Below are 18,819 nucleotides of genomic sequence, written 5' to 3' on the forward strand. Positions count from 1 at the left end.
ATTATCTATAAATTGCGTGATTTGGCAAACGAACCGGTTGATAGAACTTTTTATGAAGATGAACTACAGAAAGTAAAAAAACCCGCATTTTTTCGAATTGAGAAAATTCTCAAATCTCGGAAACGAGGAAGAACAAAGGAAATACTCGTTAAATGGATGGGATATCCTGATTCATTCAATAGCTGGGTCAATGAAAGAGATTTTGTTAAATAAAAGAGGATGATAAGGAATTGAACTTCATTGAAAGAATTGAAAATGTCGGAGTTCATAACTCTTCCTTCTGATGCTAGTTTTAGCGACTTTCCTAAAAATACTAATTCAAACTTTACAGTTAGACTAGCCAGATATGTAGATTTTACAGAAGGACAATGGGAAGTTGCTCTAAAAGATATATCGTTTTTAAATAATTGGCCAAATGTAGTAGAAGGGATAATAAGCATCACAAAAGCGGAACTTAATGGGAGATTTCGTCGTTTCGACATAAAAATTGGAAATGGGAGATACGAAGATATAGATGAAGTAATTCAACGAGCTCATGATGTTCTAAAATCCTTCAATTTCCATCCAACTATAGAATTCGAATACGACAAAATATCCAACAAATCTATGTTGTATGTAGGAGATTCGAGTGTTCAGGTTTCGTTTTCACAAGATTTCGCAAATATCTTAGGATTAGATCCGAAGATAACTTATAATGTGGGAAAACACGGAAACATCACATCTCCGGATATCAACTATGGATTTACATCATTATACGTATATTCATCAATTGTAAGTAACAGACTCGTTGGAGATGCAAATGTACGATTGTTACAAGTTGTCCCAGTAAGTGGAAAGAAGTTCTCTCGAGTTTATACAGAATTCAGTCAAGCGCATTACGTTGAAGTAGATAAAATTTCTACTGATGTGATAGAAACCCTTATAACAAGTGATGATGGAGAAAAAGTACCATTTGATGGAGGGAAGGTTATACTAACGTTCATTTCAGAAAGAAACAATGAATTCCATATTAATTCCATATACTCCAGAAGACTCAAAAAACTTTTACATTCAATATTACACGTCTAATCAAACAGGAAATGGCGGATTGACACCATATAAAGGAAAAAGAGTGATGGGAAATGGACGACTATCAGGAATATTTAAAAAATTAGCAAAAGCTGTTGCGCCTCTAGCAAAAAAACGGCTATCTCAATAGGGAAAAAAGGGTTAGATGCTGCATCCAATTATCTTAATAACATGGTAGAGAGACCAAAAGAAAAAGAAGAAGAAACAGATGAAGTAGTAATTCCAAGAGTTAGAAAACCTGGGAAAAGAAAATTAAATAACCGTAGCAAACCTGCAAAGCGACGGAGAAAAGCCACTTATATATTATTATCTCAATATTTTTTAGTTCATTTCATTGACATACATCAATAGTGAAAGATGAGTTCTGGAGAGATTGGTTCAACAGGTTTAAAAATATCGGGTTCTCCTTTTACGATAAACGAAAGTTTGGGTATATTTGATGTTCCGGGCACACATAGTTCGGTGGAGCACGGATATTATAGTGAATTAGGTCCGTCACGACTCAGTGAATATGGACCAATTGAAATTGAAATACCTGGAGATGTAGATCACTATATCGATTTAAGTAATTCATATTTGCAAATCGAAGGAAAAGTAGTCAAGGACGATGGTTCCAATTTAGACAATGCTGTTGCTAACGTAAATGTTGTACCAGGGGATGCACTTTTTCATTCGCTAATCAAAACAGCAACATTCAAAATTAATGGATCCGTTGTTGAACATTCAAGTGATTATCCTATGAGATCGTTCATAGAAACCCTTCTCAATAATAGCAGAGAAGCAAAACAATACCAATTAAAAGCAGAAGGATGGTTTCAAGATGATAATCTTGCAAAAGATGGTGCGGATTTCGATAATACTGCGACTACAGCAAGAAAGAATCTTATTAGAGGATCAAACACATTTGAGTTTTTTGGACGACTCCATCTTAGCATTTTTCAACAGGAAAGATATCTCATTCCAGGATTGAATTGTAAATTAGAACTAGACCGAAGTAAACCAAGTTATTGTTTGATGGCAGCAGGAGCTGCTCCTGGAGGAGGGGGAAAAGTAAAGTTGACGAAATGTGTACTTCATCTTCGAAAATTAAAAATCAACCAAACAATTCAGCTTTTACATAACGAAAAACTACTTAATGGTGTTAATGCAAAGTATCATCTTTCTCGGGTATACACCAGATCTTATAATGTGAATACTGGATTAACCCATACTCAAATTAAAATTGCTGATAACACACTTGGACCAAATTTAATACTTGTTTCACTTTCATCACACGATGGAGAAAATGGATCATACAATCGTAATCCTTTCAAATTTGGTCATTACGATGTGAGTCATGTAGAACTACAAATTGATGGACTACCTTTTGGAAAACGATATACTCCAAATTTTGAAAATAGAATGTATACTCGACCATATGTACAACTTCTAAATGCAATGGGAAAAGATCTTTCTTCTGAAGGAAGTGGAATTGGACTGACTGAATATGAAACTGTACTTGCCATATACGCTTTCGATTTGACAGGAGATCTCTCATCCGAAGGTTTTCATTTAATGAGACATGTTTCACTAACAATCGATATCGGTTTTCGGGTTGCAACACCAGAAAATGTCTATCTTAATCCATATATACAAAAAGATGGAATGATGAAAATCGCTTCTGACTTTAGCGTTCGACTCAGTGGTGGAAGCATATTCTAAGGATGAATACAGCAAATATTTTTGATGTTCTTTCCCAAGATCACATGACTAATAATCATTTTTTTGCGGTCTGTGCAAGAAATGAATTTAAAAAACAATTTTTATCGAATGAAGGAATATATATTTTTAACACACACTATTCTTATTAACCAGGAGAACACTGGATAGGAGTTATTCGAACAAAATCCGAAATTAATTATTTCGATTCAACAGGACGAGATCCTTCAACATATCCAGATGTCGCTCAAATCTTAAAACTTTCTGGAATAAAGTTAATTAAATGGAATGATGTTCTACTCCAAGGATTTCTTTCAACAACATGTGGAGATTACTGTCTTCTCTTTGCAATATTTTGGAGCAGAGGATGTTCAATAGAAGATTTTCTAACAGTTATGCTAAAAATTTCTGAAACAGATACACGAGATCATGTAGTCCGAAAAACTATACTAGATAGATATGATTGGAATGGAAAAATTAGTAAAAGTCTTAATAACGAAGAAAATGAAGGTGTTGACAATGTACATATTCAAGGAACTTCCCAAATTGTTAAATTACTAGAAGAACTGACACAAATTTTTTTCTATATTTTACAATTGAATATACATATATACTTTATATCGAAATAAACTTGGTAACAAATACAACCGAATATTATTTACTTTTTTGATATAAGTTTTATATATTGATATACTCACGCTGAGTTGGAGCTATCCTCAAAATAATCCACATATTAATCCATGTATGCCCCTTTACTAGTTCATCATCTTCATCTATTTACTGGTCGAGAGACTGTTATGGAATGGTTAAGCCAAACCAAACAGGAGAATTCCATAGGTAAACCTAGGAAAACAATCAGGTCAAATGCCAAGGCGCTTGTCCACACAACAGCCTGAACACAGCGACACTCAACGAACTTAATCGCGAGTAGCCGGCTAACAGAATTCTAGCTGAAGCATACAAGCCTTATGGTATCAACGCTCGATCGACCCAAATTCTCAAGTCTGTATATAAGTAGGCATCAAGAGATGGTTAAGGAGGCAGAATATTCCATCAGTTCATGCAACGCTTATATAATGAATTGAAGAATGATGGGTGTGTCCAAAGGAATTAATGAGGTGAAAATAGTAAACAGATTTTCGCGAAATTGAATTTCGCGAAAGTTGACTATATAATATATAATGTGAAATTTCGCGAAATCCAATTTCGCGAAATTCAATTTCGCGAAAGTTGACTATATAATATATATGATGTGAAATTTCGCGAAATCCAATTTCGCGAAATTCACTTTCGCGAAATTCAATTTCGCGAAAGTTGACTATATAATATATATAATGTGAAATTTCGCGAAATCCAATTTCGCGAAATTGAATTTCGCGAAATTTAATTTCGCGAAAGTTGACTATATAATATATATGATGTGAAATTTCGCGAAATCCAATTTCGCGAAATTCACTTTCGCGAAATTCACTTTCGCGAAATTCAATTTCGCGAAAGTTGACTATATAATATATATGTGTAATTTCGCGAAATTCATTTTCGCGAAATTGTAAGCATAGAGGAATGTTTTGTAATCTATTTATAAATTTTCATTAAACTCACTCAAGCGTTTTACAGACGTTCAACTATATAAAGCAATCGAGAACGAATCATTATTATCATAACACTCTTCATAAGCTAACAGAATTCTGAGAAGGGTAAAATGTCAAAATGGAAATGTACAGATAGTTGTCTTCAAATTTGGGCTACACCATGGGAATATTGTACACACGGACTACTTTCCTGTACATGTGGACATGTATATGATGGATTAGCACAATGTGTACATTGGTAAGTACATTTTGAAATTTTAAATTCTAAAGTTTTATATGAATATATAATTATTCATTTTATATACATCATCTTTTCTCAATTTTCAATGGTTTTTCAAAAAATTAAACAGGTATCAAGAAGATGGTAAGGAAACTGATGAAAAAAACAACTCGAAAGAAACAAACTCTCAAAATAGTGAAACGGAGTTGCAATTGGATTTACCATTGGATTATCCTATAGATGGATTACCTTCCTGTACATGTGGACAAGACGTATACGATGGCTTAGCTCAATGTATATTTTGGTAAGTAGATTTTGAGAATTTTAAATCCAAAGATATATAGTTATCCATTTATTTCATCCTTTCTCAATCCTCAATGTTATATATATTTAAACAGTGATGATGCAAAACAAAAAGAAGTTGATGAGAAAAGCGAGTCAAGCAACACATACTTCTATCTCGATAAGAAAGAATTACAATATTCTGAAGTGACAAGCTCTTCAACTCCACAGAAAACTGGCAATTAGTATTTATAAGAAAGAATTTTTTTTGAATGAATATATATGCAAATCAATAGAACCTTTAGAAATAAAATCTTCATCTCCAAAGATGGAGAATTTATATTTTATTGTATATTTTAAGATACTATTATTAAAATAAAATCAATACAATATTCACATATCATTTTCATTGTGGAATAAAAATTTAGGAAAGCATGAAAATTAAATTACAACTTTAGCAGCATGTGATTATGATAAAAAATTTCGACATCCTGTAATTTGTCTACCGAAAAACTTTCATTTCCATACTCTCCTTCTTTATTACTTGGATTATATAATCTTAAGGCTCTTGGTATGAATAAGATATCAGTTATATTTTCCTTAAGATTTTCAGATGATGTCTGAGTTGTCATTCTGCTCACTGGAATAGTGGTAACGTCCGTAGTTGCAATGTTGGTAGGAATTGTGGAAATGTGTGTAGTTCTGATGGTGGATCTTTCTACAGAAAAACTTTCATTTCCATATTCTCTTTCTTCATTATTCGGATTATATAATCTTGAGGTTATTGGTACAAATGGGATATTAGTTATATTTTCCTTAAGATTTTCAGATGATGGAAGAGTTGTGATTCCACTTGCTAGAATGATGGTAGCGAGTGTAGTTGTGGTGGTAGTAGGAATTGTACTAGCGAGTGTAGTTGTGGTGGTGGTAGGAATTCTGGATGTGTGTGTAGTTCTGATGGTAGATCGAGTAGTGGAAGTATTAATTGGTGCTGTAAATCTACCATTATTTTCTTCGATATGTGGATGATGACAAACAAACTTAATAGGCAATGCTCTCCTTCCACAAAACCTTGAACGAGCTGAGTTGCCTACACAATATCTCGCTAACCGTGAAGATGGATTAGCCCATTGAACAAGTCGTTCAGTAATTACCAACCTTTGAATAATTTCATAACTAGCTATACCATAAGTACAATCCGAGGGGTTATGTTCTAATTGAATTATATTTCGTAAAAATTCACCGTTAACCGAAAAAAATCCAAAACTAATAAATAGTATTGGAGAAATTTGAATTATCTCATCTAGTTTTCTATAAAGACTCTTCATGTCTTCTCAAAATAAATTTTTCATAATGAATAAATCATTCGACTTTCCCCTTTCTTATTACTCATCTTTAAAGAGTTTTATAACGAAGGGAGACTTAACCGATTCCACGAATAGACACGCCCGAACTCGTCCAACATCAGCGTTCATTCAACCGAAACGACATAACACCGTTCACCCCACCGGTCGCCAACCCAACCCCAACCATTCGACGATCGATCGCTCAACTCGTCGACACCCGAACCCCAAACCCATCGAAACCCGAAACCATCGCCCTCTTCTCGTCATCCTTCCCACAATTCCTCTCGACCAGCACCGCATCCTTCCCACAATTCCTCTCAAACTTCATAACCTTAGCTCCCAACACTCACACACCTACCCCCCCCCCCCAAACTTTCCATCAGACAACACCATTCTCCGAGGTTCTCGGGCTAAAATGTACCCAAAATCTCACTTTAAGTGCAAACGTGTGTAGATCTGCTCTCTACATACTACTCTCACACATACTCTCATCAGCATTACTATATTTAAGAAAGGTTAAAGTCAGTTCATGTTATTGAAACCAATAAAGAGCGGCTGCTAATGATCCTTTCCGCACCGTTCTGTACATTATATTTTGTCAATGAAGTATGTATACTGCGCCCTCAGGTCACAGCGTCTCTGTTTTATGGTTTTTCATCTTACTGTGTAGAACGCAATGTTTTTCCATTCCCTTCATATGTCATTTTTTTCGCCGTACAATATCAATAAAGGTCGGTTTCGAAATTGAAATTTGATTGCCGGTATGTTGAATACGTCGCAATAATGAGGATGATGATATTCATGATGATGATTCATTGAAATCCCTCTCATAACGCCTGAAAGAGATCTGATGCCTGCTTTCCCTCAGTTCAGCATTATTCCATATAAGTTGATTAAAGTGAAAAAGAAACCAGAAGGAGATAATAAAGATTAGGACAATGACAAAATTAAAGTTTAGTTTAAAATACATACTAAAACTTTGATTCAAGTATGTGTTTAATAAGCTAAATTCATTTAGTGAAATCAAAAGTTGAGCTTATACATCTGCCTTGAGAGTAAAAGCTCTATACGGTACGTACTGTACATCAGTAATGTTACATTTTATTGCAAATCATAACCACTAAATACGCCAAAGTTATTGTAGATAACTCTAGTTACTAAGGTTAATATACCATTTTGTTATTAATTTTTAACATGTACACCAGGTATATATAATTTTGGTGGTTTTCACCAGGAAGTGTTTGCATTAGATGATTACTATGGATTTTTATAAGCTTCTATACAGCATTTTTGCCTTATGATGTCAACACCGGATCGAATTAATGTTGTATGGCGGGGTCCACTGCAATTCTTTTTTCATTGTTGAAAATGGAGAGTGGAATAGTTTTATGATAATCATAGTTGAATCAGAGGGTCATGCTGAACAAGTGATTTCTTTTGCAGCACAGGTTTTTCAAGACCAATTATTATTGTAAAAAACATGTTATAATATATATTACATTTAAATATATGTTTTTCTATTTCACTTAACATTTGTTTGGGTGGGATAGTGAGGTAATTATAGTAATTTTTACAAGTGAGCCTGTTACTATCACAGCAAATTTTAAACATCAGTGCAACGCTGTATTGCATGTGTTACCAACAGTAAAGCTGGTGCTTGTAAATTAAAATGCTTGTGAATTATATTTGAACTGTAATTAAAACTGCTTCATTTTACTTGGAGAACATCTTAGAACTCATATTTTATCTTTATACAGAAAACAACAGATATAAAAACTGAAAGATATTTCTAGACTTATTTCCATAGCCACCTCAAGGAATAATAAAATATTTATTTTAATTTAATTTTTATGTTAATATTTATTATATTGTACATTTTATGATAGAATAAAATGTGGAAGTTATGAAAACACGCAGCTTGCATTATTTGATGACCTTGTTGCGATACTGTGAACATCATTTATCACTATTGCGCCACAATTATCACTATCTTATTAAAGTCGGAAAAGGTTTTTAATGCCATCACTCGCTGCTTATCATAATGGGGAAAGTCAGCATATGATTTATATCATATCATAGATCCAGCACTTCTAGAAAGCCTGTTAATTGTCATAATAAAAATGTGAAACACTGAGTCATCATGTTAGTCTACCCAATCACCATCAACTATCCTCGTGTCAATCTATTTATTCAGACTTATTGTGCAGTTATACATTTCTACTTCGATTTTCCTAGTATCTGGCTAGAAACAATTTAAATAGATTTCATTCATGAAAAGCTAGTCCCCTCGATCTCTGCGCTGTGGGAACCTGGGTTTTACCTGATCTAGTTCTATGCGATTGCTTTTTTAGATAAATTGATCTCTACATTGAGACATTGGTCTGTCAGATCAGATCCTTACTGTACTGCCATGAAAGCCTCATCAGTAAAATCCGACCCAGAGACAGATAGTTTTAGAGGCAGTCTCTATCCAACCGGTTAGTTAGTGTTACCTAACTGTAAGATAACATTTATCACTCCTGAAGATTTTTGTATTGTGAATTTTGTGAGGGCTATAGCAGTCTTCTTTACTGTTTTTCTCTATGTCCTTATCTTTTTTACTCGTCTCATCCCTAGTAGCGCTTTTATAGCCATTTTCTATGTACCCATTCCTTGTTTATCGATGTTCCCCATAGCCTTGTTTACTGTTGTCATTTCTTCTATTTCCTCTTTAACCAGGTCCTATATAAGCCTGTCTGCTATTGTTATTTCCTTTAGTATAGTCATGTCTACTGTAGCTACTGTATGTTCCCTACAAACATGTGTTATATTCTCATGTCTGCTATAACCTTGACTTCTCAAGTCATAGTGTATTGTAACCACATACTATTCTTTTGTATTGCTTTAACCAGCCAGTTTAAAGTACTGTTTAAGCTTGTCCTTTTTTGTAGCTCCACTAAATCAATGTTTGTAGGTAGTAAATTATAAATACAGTCAAACATGGATAACTCGTCCACAGATAGCTCGAACACATGGTTAACTCGAACAGTTTCTTTGGTACGTTCCCACGTAATGATAAGTTGTTATAGATAACTCGAACTCTGTTAACACTGTTAACAGGGTTCTCTCTCGACACTGTTAACTCGAGCTGTTTTTTTCCTAACGGCTACCGAAACGGTTGTTATCGCTTTAGAAAATCACTTTATTCCAAGCCATAGAGGTAAACCTCAACTTTTCGTAATTCATAAGCATCGTTATTACCACCATCGGCAAAATATTTTTGTCAACGACTTGTCTAAAGGTTTGGTGAAATTTGATTTATACCAAACTAACGCTTGGCGATCGCCCTTCGGAAGCAAGGTAAAGTGAGGTAATCTTTGCATAAACTTGAAGAAAAATCGACAAATTGACTGTGGGTCAAACGCTCAAAATAAAAAGATGTCTTTTCTTTTGAGCATTTCAACAACGATCAAGTTTTGCCAATGTCAATCTAAAAAACGTCCTGGCAATAACATCACCTCAAACAACAAACCAATCTCAAGTGATAGAAAAATCTCTATACTTTTTGATAAAAACGTTTTCAACTTTACATTAGAAGCATTTAATTTGAAACAAGCCATTTGTGCTTTTGATTTATATTATAGTTTGTATATGTACATGTATCTACTAATAAAAAAGTAAATACATAGACTCGTGACAGTGCTCTGATAACTTGAACGCTTTGATAATTCAAACACTTTTGCTCGGTCCCGTGAAGTTCGAGTTATCCATGTTTGACTGTATATTTACAATGTATATTGTAGATATTGAAGTTAAGGTGGAACCTGATGATTCATCATTCAACACAGATAGTAATGAAGGTAAATATGTTGGATAGATTTTTTTCATGGATTCCATGACAACTTATTATATACATGTATACAAAAGGCTGCTCATCATTCTCTTTAGACGAACTTTCATATTTATTGTAGAAGTTGCCGAAGTGAAAACAGAACCAGAATCCGATGGTGGTGCTGATAACCTCTACCCAACTGGTAAATTAAAGATTTATCATATAATAGTAATAACTGCCGTTGATAAGCTCTGATGTCAGGTGCTTGTGAATTGAATGGTTAAACTGGTTTATTTTAGTGAAGGTGATGATATACAGACGACCTTTGACCTTTTTTGTTCAAGCTAATACAGGCTAGCCATGTCTGTACATTGATAATTGAGTACTGTACATTAAACAGACATAATTGTCTCATACATACCTCTAGGGCATAATATGGGTACAGTATGCATGTACAGTATACATGAGTGATTACAGAATGGTTATACCTCGCAATAGGTTACAGTATAATCATAGATCAATTAACTATACTTGTAGTTAATATAGTATAATATAGCATACCCTACAGGATGAAAATATTCAATGGTTATAAAAACTCGCGATTTCCCGAACAGTCAATTCCCCGAATTATTAAATTCCGCGAATAATTATTTCTATCTTTAATCACAAGGGAGAATAACTACTGCCTCAAAATTAAAAACTAGCCGCTAGGCATAAATACTAAACGTAGTTGAGTTCCTAAACCTTTTTAAAATCATAGCTGGGGTTTTGAGCTAACCCCATTGCCAATGAATCACTTTTCTTTACTAAATTATTCATGGTTGTCACAAAATATGCAGAATGGCGTCATCGTAAAAATAGCCGCTGGGTAGAAGTACTAAACATAGCGGAGTTCAAAATTTTTTTTAAAATCATTACCAGGGCTTCGATTTTTATTGCCATTGCATCGAACATCTTTACAAAATTATTTAAGGTTTTCACAAGTCATTCAGCATGGCTTCGTCATCACAAAAATCTTTCCTACAGTATTTTGACATTGAAACCAACCCCATCAATCTCTAATACCTTAGTTGAGGGCGATAATGATTCTGATCTGGACATTATGGTATGTATTTGATTTGCAGTGCAGATACATTTTTCCATAATTAACTGCGTTAGTTAATTCTTTTGTTTAAAAACTGATCGCTTTCATTAAATACTTCAGCTATTGTTTTTGTACATTCTTTACACTTATTGATATTTTTTACTTTTTGTTTTCACTGCAGATTGATGAAATATAGCCTATTCCGATTACAAAAACTAGAAACAAGTAGTAATATTCATCAAGCAGGAATATTGGCGGAGAAGCAACTAGTCAGCGTAGACCCTTTCATCAACAACAACTCCTTGATATCGCTACAACAAACATGATTGTATTGTATATTTCATTTCATGTATAGACATTTTATAATTTTTCACAAACTTGAGTGTACAATTAAATTATTTCATTACAAATAGCCTAATATTTTATAAACAATGAATAGTGTAAATATAAACAGTTTAGTCCATATGGCGGTTGTCTAGCAATAAAATTAAACTGATACTTTTGATAAGTGAATACTAGCGTATAATGGTGCTATCTGACTAGTTATTTTGGTAATAGCAGCTCTATATCGCTGTCACTGTGTTGGGTAAATGTTAAAGGTGATTCTCTCGCTATTACATGGCTGGTAAAGAAGTTATCATCACAACTCTCCCCGTGGCTTACTATTGCAAAGTTCTGCCGGTTTGCTAAAACTTTGTGCTCGTAAAGACGTTTTTGTTACTTTTTTAAAACATATATTTTTCTCGTTAGCAGCTGCGGTCACTTCTACCTTAATTTCAAGACCTCTCTGAATGATTGGTGATCTTCTAAGAATGTCATCTACCACCCTTGCAGTCATTGTGCTTCTGTGTATGATGAAAACTCTCTTTCTCCCACTAAAACAAATAACAAAGTAGTAGGATGAAAAAAAATAGATATTGCGTTTTAAATATAGGGTTAACTCTGTTGCTAGCCGCAATAGAGTTAACTCCTCATAGAGAAAGACAGTGTTCAGCAGCGAATAAATTAATCCGCAAATATGCATGAAATGGCAATTTTCGCGAAATTTAACTTCGCGAATTAATTTTTCCTGTAGGGTACTATATTACTATGTAAGTATAGTATAATATAGTTAACAGGTCTATGAGTATAATATTGACCCTTTGACGAATATAGCAGCATTTGTGTCACCTATGTTTTGCGCTCTTCCACAGCAAGAGTGAAATGCTGTCGCGGGCTCAGCATTTCTGTTAATCCTTTGGGTCCCATTTTTGCATTTCCACCCAAATGCTTTTGTGGCCTGAGTGCCAATTTTTGTGAACCTGCAATAGCTCAGAATTGATGAAACATAATGACTGATCAATGAGCATTATATGTTTACAAAATACTTGGGACGAAATTAATTGATAAATTTAATAATTCACATACAGCCGATTCCGCAAATTCTTAAAATCCACGAATAATTAGTTTTATTTTTAACGCTAGAGAGAATAATTACTACCTCAAATTAGTAAACGTAGCAGACTTCCAAACATTTTTAAAATAATCGCCGGGGCTCTGAGTTAAGCCCATTGCTAATGCATCACACTTCTTTACAAAATTAGTCAAGGTTGACACAAGTTTTTCAGAATTCGCATGGCGTCGCTGTCTAAAAAATCTCAATCGCGTTTTTTATACTGAACAAACTAATAACTCACCACAAGTTGTTGGTTCACCAAAGTCCTCCAATTCTATGAATATTTATGAAAACTTCTAGATGCAGTCAGAAATTTATAGCTTAGCATGATCGACACAAGTTTCCCAGCTATACAGAAACATAAACACGTGGTATACATCTGTCATGGTTTTTACTTCTGCATTCACGAATTAATTTATTCGCAGTTGTGTTCATCCGCGAATAAATTAGTCCGCGAATAAGCATGGAAAACCAATTTTCACGAACTTTAACTCCGTGAACAATTTCATATTGCAAGGTATCTACAAGCTGATATATTCGCAGTAGAAATATATTTAGATTGTCTATGAAGTTGTTTTAAACAGTTAGGATGAATATTTAATAGTGGTAAAAATGAATCACGGCAAAATAGCATGCATTTAATCACGATGCAGCAAATGCCTTTTAGATATTTATCAACACCTTCAAAACTTTATGGCAACTCCCTTAATCCAAGTTCCAACACTATAAGCCTCTGTACATCGATGAAATATTAAAAGGAAATGCTATATATTGCTTTGTAATTGCTTTTTTTACCAATAGAAAATATGATGTTTTACAAAAGTCAACCAAAGATCTGAAACCGTTTATTTCTATAAACATGACTTATCTTCTTGTATGGTGTTTTATATCTGACGTTCTTACAATGTCTTTTAGATTAAATTCGAAACTTTTTTGCGGGGGTACCCATTGTCTTTAATTTTAGGAAGTTTCTGCTATTGATAATCATCTTTTAAATGATACAAATTGTTTTGTAAGTCGATCTTACGTTTTTCAGAGCTCAACTTCCTGTTTGTTTTATATTCATATTGTGCTATATAACTCTGTATTAGTTTATTCTAGTTTTTTAAACTGCTTTCATGTTATTTTAACACTTATAACCGCAAAATAAAACGGCTAGCATTTATGCAATATGAACTAGAGCTCAGAAAGTTGTATTTTTACATCAACAAACAACCTTTTTTGGTATTCGGCATCATCTGGTCTGCTATGAGGTCACCCAAGAAAGATACTATTGGTCATATTATGTTGTTATGAGGGTTTTAATGAGACATTGGTGGATGGTGCTAGATAGTCCAATTAATAACAGAGCAAGAGTTAAAACTAAATGCTGTGTTTTTGGGGGGAAAATGCAGCGCTGTAGCACTTTACAGCAAAAACCAATGTGGCAGTCAACGATTAAAGCGTCTTTTCATAAACATGACAGGCATACCTGAACATATGAGCATAATTTTTTCCGGTACCGAGCTTGAATTTCAATTCTCTCTTATCTCATATCAAATTTGTCTATATAAAATAACTAAATGCAAATAAATCCATATTTACCGTTTAAAAGAAGCTTCCTAAAACAGAATATTACAATGAAAAATTGTGTTTTAATTGGTCCAATTTGCCATTCACACTCGAAAAGTAACAAATATCTGTCTAGCGGTTGTGATCTACAAAAATATGTGACATTATGTACAGTACACTATAGTCTTTTTACCTTTAGGACAGACAGTAGAAGTTAACGGCGTTGTGACAGAGATGCGACGTGTTTTAACGTGTTCAGTACACTACACTTTACACTTTTGTGACACCACCTAACATAACATAAGCTTCAAATTTAGGTCTGGAACTGACTTAGTAAACTGAAATTAACTTAGCTTAATATATACACATTTAGAAATAAGTTTAAATCTTACCTGACACAAAATTTAATTTTTCATTCATTTTCAGCATTTTAATTTTCTCCTCTGACTTGGCTGTTTTTGCCTTGCTGTTTTTACCTTCCCTTCTAGCCTTTTTAAAAACTTCGTCATACCGATCTGATGAGAAAAATCGAGCGATGCTGTTTACGAAAGTGGCCTAACTTTCATACTCGGCCACTTAGCTGCCACATCAGGAGCCATCTCATAGCTCAAAATTGTCTCTTATATCAAAGTGAAAATTTGCTTGGGGGAGGGGGAGAGGACAAAAAGAAACTCTCAAAATGAATTGGTGTTCCAAAGTAATAATAGCAGTAATAGTATCAAACAATACTTATAGTACAACACTCACTCAAGTGCATGCATTGCTCGCCGCAACTGCCTCGAGAACACATATCGCTTGAAGCTGGTAATCTTTGGACAGACAGGGTCAAATGTGACACAGACCACAGACTATGTCTAGACAGTTAAAAATTGGGGAAGTGAAGTTCAAAACATTGGAAGGCAACTGACTGTTGATTGTACCTAGTCACAAACTTAAGCATAAGCCCAATGAAGAAATTTTTAACTTGACAAGTTTGAGGATATGCCGTGCTAAATGCAGATCTATGAGAGCTCAGAAAGTTTGAGTTGTTTTTAATAATTTGTGACCTTCGACTGCAAAAGACACACTAAGTTTATAATCACAGGTGGTTTCTATTAAAAATTTGCTTAAGATATTTCGTTCAAATCAAATTATCCATCTATATGTATATTTCTCAAAGTATGTCGTGTGTATGTCGTTCTGGCTATAGCTATTACAATCTTTGAATAAAGAATCCACACCCAAGAAGATTTGATCGCGGACCCTCCTGTTCGCAAGTCCAGCATCGTACCAACAAGGCCACAGAGATGAATTTCTTCGCTAGCTAATATATGTTGCTATATGGGAGCAAATACCTAACGGCTTTGCATTCTATGCAGGGTCATAGCATAAGGTCACAAGAAACTGTTAGCTCGCATTATTACGCGCACTCAAATTTTCCATTCGCATTGTACCAGGCTAATAACAAGTGGCAAGCAACTCTCATTGCTTCTCAATGTTTATAAGCTTTTTTCTAATACCCGGGTAATGCCGGGCAGCTCAGCTAGCTGTATTTACGTATCTATGGTGTTTATATTGCAGACATCGAATTGAATCTAGAACCAGAGAGTTGTTTATTCAGCACACACTGTGATAAAGGTAAATATGTTATTAGTCTAGCGGATTTAATAGCAGGTCGAGGTTTTGTTTCTAACAGGACTTCAAATACTCCTTTAGTAAAACGCCAGTGACCCTGAGACACATAAAGAGCTTTGTTATCACCATCTGTCTCTCGGATTAGTCCCGGGGGTAGGTTTACTTTTTTCAACTTTTGCCTAATGACGAAGGGTGTAAAATATTCATCAATTGGCTCAGTTATCTTGATCAGAGGTGAATCGCTTATTTACTCTTAGATGCCCTAAAACCTTTATTTGAGTTCATTGGCTCAAATAAAGGTTTCAATCCTATTTTCAATAAGGGCTGGAAGGGCCTGTATTTTAACATAGTCATTATTTGTAGCATTTGTGGTAATTTTCTACTGATTACTTTCTATTATGGATTCATAAAGATCAAACAAAATGAATGTCAAAGTGTCGGTCTAATAGAGGTAGTGTTCATTTAAAGGGTGCCGCTGTATTTTTCATCCCTTTCCTTATAGTGGTGTTTTATTCGAGCTGGCATTCAAATAAAGGCGCCGCTCAAATAGAGGTTTTATGGTGAGTATGCTCTAGTGGTGTTCTATTAGAGGGTGACATTTCGTTTTCTGACTAGTTGGTCGGAGTTTTGGAAAGACAAATTGAGCCATTATAGTTGTGAAGCGATGCTAATTATGTCGCCTATACTTAGCATCCTCTTTCTGGCAGAGCGACATTAATGCTGTCGGGCTCAGCACCTTTTCTAAATGGTTTTTTTACATAAGTCGAAGTATCGGATCCAGTTATACAAGGAACTATTTTTAGCAAAACATATTGCATGAATACAGTTGTTACTTATTTCGATGGTGTTGCTTTCTAAGTTTTAAGAAAAAACTGAAAAGCTTTTGAGTTACAATGCGCTTTTAAATATGCCGTAACAATGGCTGCTATTACATCGTGTGGTGCTCCTCAAAAGAATTTCATTGGCCATTAAAAGGTTTCAAAGTCTTCATATCAGTCTATAAACCACCTTATGGACGAATCTAAAAACAAGGGATCGGATGTGTGCCTTAGTGACTTCGAATCATAATGCAGCTCTGATAGTTATGTTGATCAATATTTTCAGGCACGTCATCACTAAAACCATGGCAACCACTACAGCAACAAATTAAATAATTAATTCTTATTTATTTAAAATAGTCATTATTTGTAGCATTTGTGGTAATTTTCTACTGATTACTTTCTATTATGGATTCGTAAAGATCAAACAAAATGAATGTCAAAGTTTCGGTCTAATAGAGGTAGCGTTCATTTAAAGGTTGCCGCTGTATTTTTCATCCCTTTCCTTATAGTGGTGTTTTATTCGAGCTGGCGTTCAAATAAAGGCGTCGCTCAAATAGAGGTTTTATGGTTAGTATGATCTCTTGAGATGCCTAAGCAATAATTGTGCCTGTGCTATTGGGAAAGTTATGGTGTCACATTATCTAGTATAATGGGTACATTGAGCACTAATACTTAAGATATTGGTAAAATAACCTCAAGTTGTTTTGAATGATTTGCAAGCTTCCTATCAAGTCAACCCTATGATGGATGCTGAATTTTGTCCTTTGACAGTTTTTGTAAGGCTGGAAGCTGATGTCATCAGTTATCATTGGCCAGTTGAAGCGATACACTTAGTACTAGAGTGAATGTGTGTAGTTCGTCTGCTTTTCTAAAGTGTGTTATACTTTTCTACTACTACTACATTATGTAGCGCATAGAATTTTGGTATTCCTGAGAACCCAATTTGCAATCTGATTGTCAAATGAGAGAGGTTTCTATTATGGATAGCTCTAGTTATCTCTTTTTAAGGCACAATCGACAGTGTACCCTCTATTTTTAAGGCAAGACCTCTTTTGAATTCAATACTATTAGACAGTCCAGTTATAGCATCTGGTGTAGAAGTTGCTATTGTGCTGTGGATAGTGCTGTTGTTGCATCTTGTGGCTACTGATCCCACAGGCAACTTTCTTAGACAGTCTGGTGATAGATGCTCCAGTGATGGAATCGCTGGATAGTCTGCACCAGGAGAAACCTTGTTGGGTGGTCTGTCCTTAGCAGTTGATTGCCTTTTAGCAGTCTTGCGACAGGTATTCCAGCTATAGCATATAGTTGTTCATTGCACAGAGATAGAATTGCTGGATTGCCAGACCATAGTTTGTGGTTACGATCCAGCACTCATAGAAAGAAGAATCAGGCCATAATAGTTGGTTGCTATCGATTCTGGTTGGCATCAGGTTATCCCAACAAATAACAATAATACACAGCATCATAGAAGGTATGTAGTAGGCTGGTAAAAGTTGAGTTATGTTTTTGGCATAAAAGCGCTTCAATTCAACGTATGAGCTAACTGGATTTAGTTTAAACCAAAGCTGGTAAATATTAAACAGCAGTACCAGGTGACAATGAAGCAGTCGAAAATGATTAGTATAGTCAGTGCATCTGGAGCAAGGACAATCAGGTCATAGTCTCTGGTAGCAATCCAGAAGTGTAAGATGTCGTGAAGAAAGGAGCTATTTACTTGGTGTGACAACATTATGATTTATTATGCCAGCCAACTGGATCACCAAACATTTATTTTGGAGGTGAGACATTTGTTAAGTGGGTTTTGTATGTTTCTGAGTTCTCCAAAGGAATGCGGTATCACCCAAAGGATTTCCGTCATATTAGGCATAAAATCAATGTTTTCAAGGTTATCTCTCTGTCGATATATTCTCTTCCCACATCCCATTTCTCTGAGGTTTGCAGTAAAATTGTTTTGAATTTAACAACTCCCAAATGTTAAAGGTTAGAAATGTTTTGTGATTCAGATTGGTTTCTTCAGGCAAATCGTATTCACACTTCCTCTCTTAGATGATTGCTCTCTTTAAGATACCTCAGCAAAACCTTTCTCCATACTATGCAGAAGAGTTGGTGTCGTACTATGTAGTACCATTGCAAGTTGTAGGTATAATAATGTTGAAGCCGTAATTATACAAGTCATTTGATTATCCAAATGCCGTAATAAACACTTTACTTGACAAATCTCATGGGCCGAGGTTGTAAGTCAGATATATCCAGACATCATGCAGTAGATGTGATGTACACCAGCATATAAGTAC

At 34.7% G+C, this 18,819-nt stretch overlaps 2 protein-coding genes across 2 annotated transcripts in view; both read left to right on the top strand.

Moving 5' to 3' along the window:
* The window catches only part of LOC137400884 (zinc finger protein 420-like), a 145,909-nt gene that overhangs the window by 116,641 nt on the left and 10,449 nt on the right, over positions 1-18,819 (top strand). The window lies entirely within an intron of this gene.
* Positions 1-18,819, top strand: part of LOC137399647 (uncharacterized) — a 33,532-nt gene that overhangs the window by 7,063 nt on the left and 7,650 nt on the right. The window contains exons 2-5 of the mRNA XM_068085834.1: positions 8,558-8,683; positions 9,989-10,045; positions 10,157-10,219; positions 15,648-15,704. Coding sequence (XP_067941935.1) covers positions 8,617-8,683; positions 9,989-10,045; positions 10,157-10,219; positions 15,648-15,704 — 244 coding nt within the window. The 5' untranslated portion in view covers positions 8,558-8,616. The remainder of the gene's footprint in view (positions 1-8,557; positions 8,684-9,988; positions 10,046-10,156; positions 10,220-15,647; positions 15,705-18,819) is intronic.

The sequence above is a fragment of the Watersipora subatra genome, chromosome 7 (genome assembly GCF_963576615.1).
Source record: "Watersipora subatra chromosome 7, tzWatSuba1.1, whole genome shotgun sequence".
In the NCBI taxonomy this organism is placed as follows: domain Eukaryota; kingdom Metazoa; phylum Bryozoa; class Gymnolaemata; order Cheilostomatida; family Watersiporidae; genus Watersipora; species Watersipora subatra.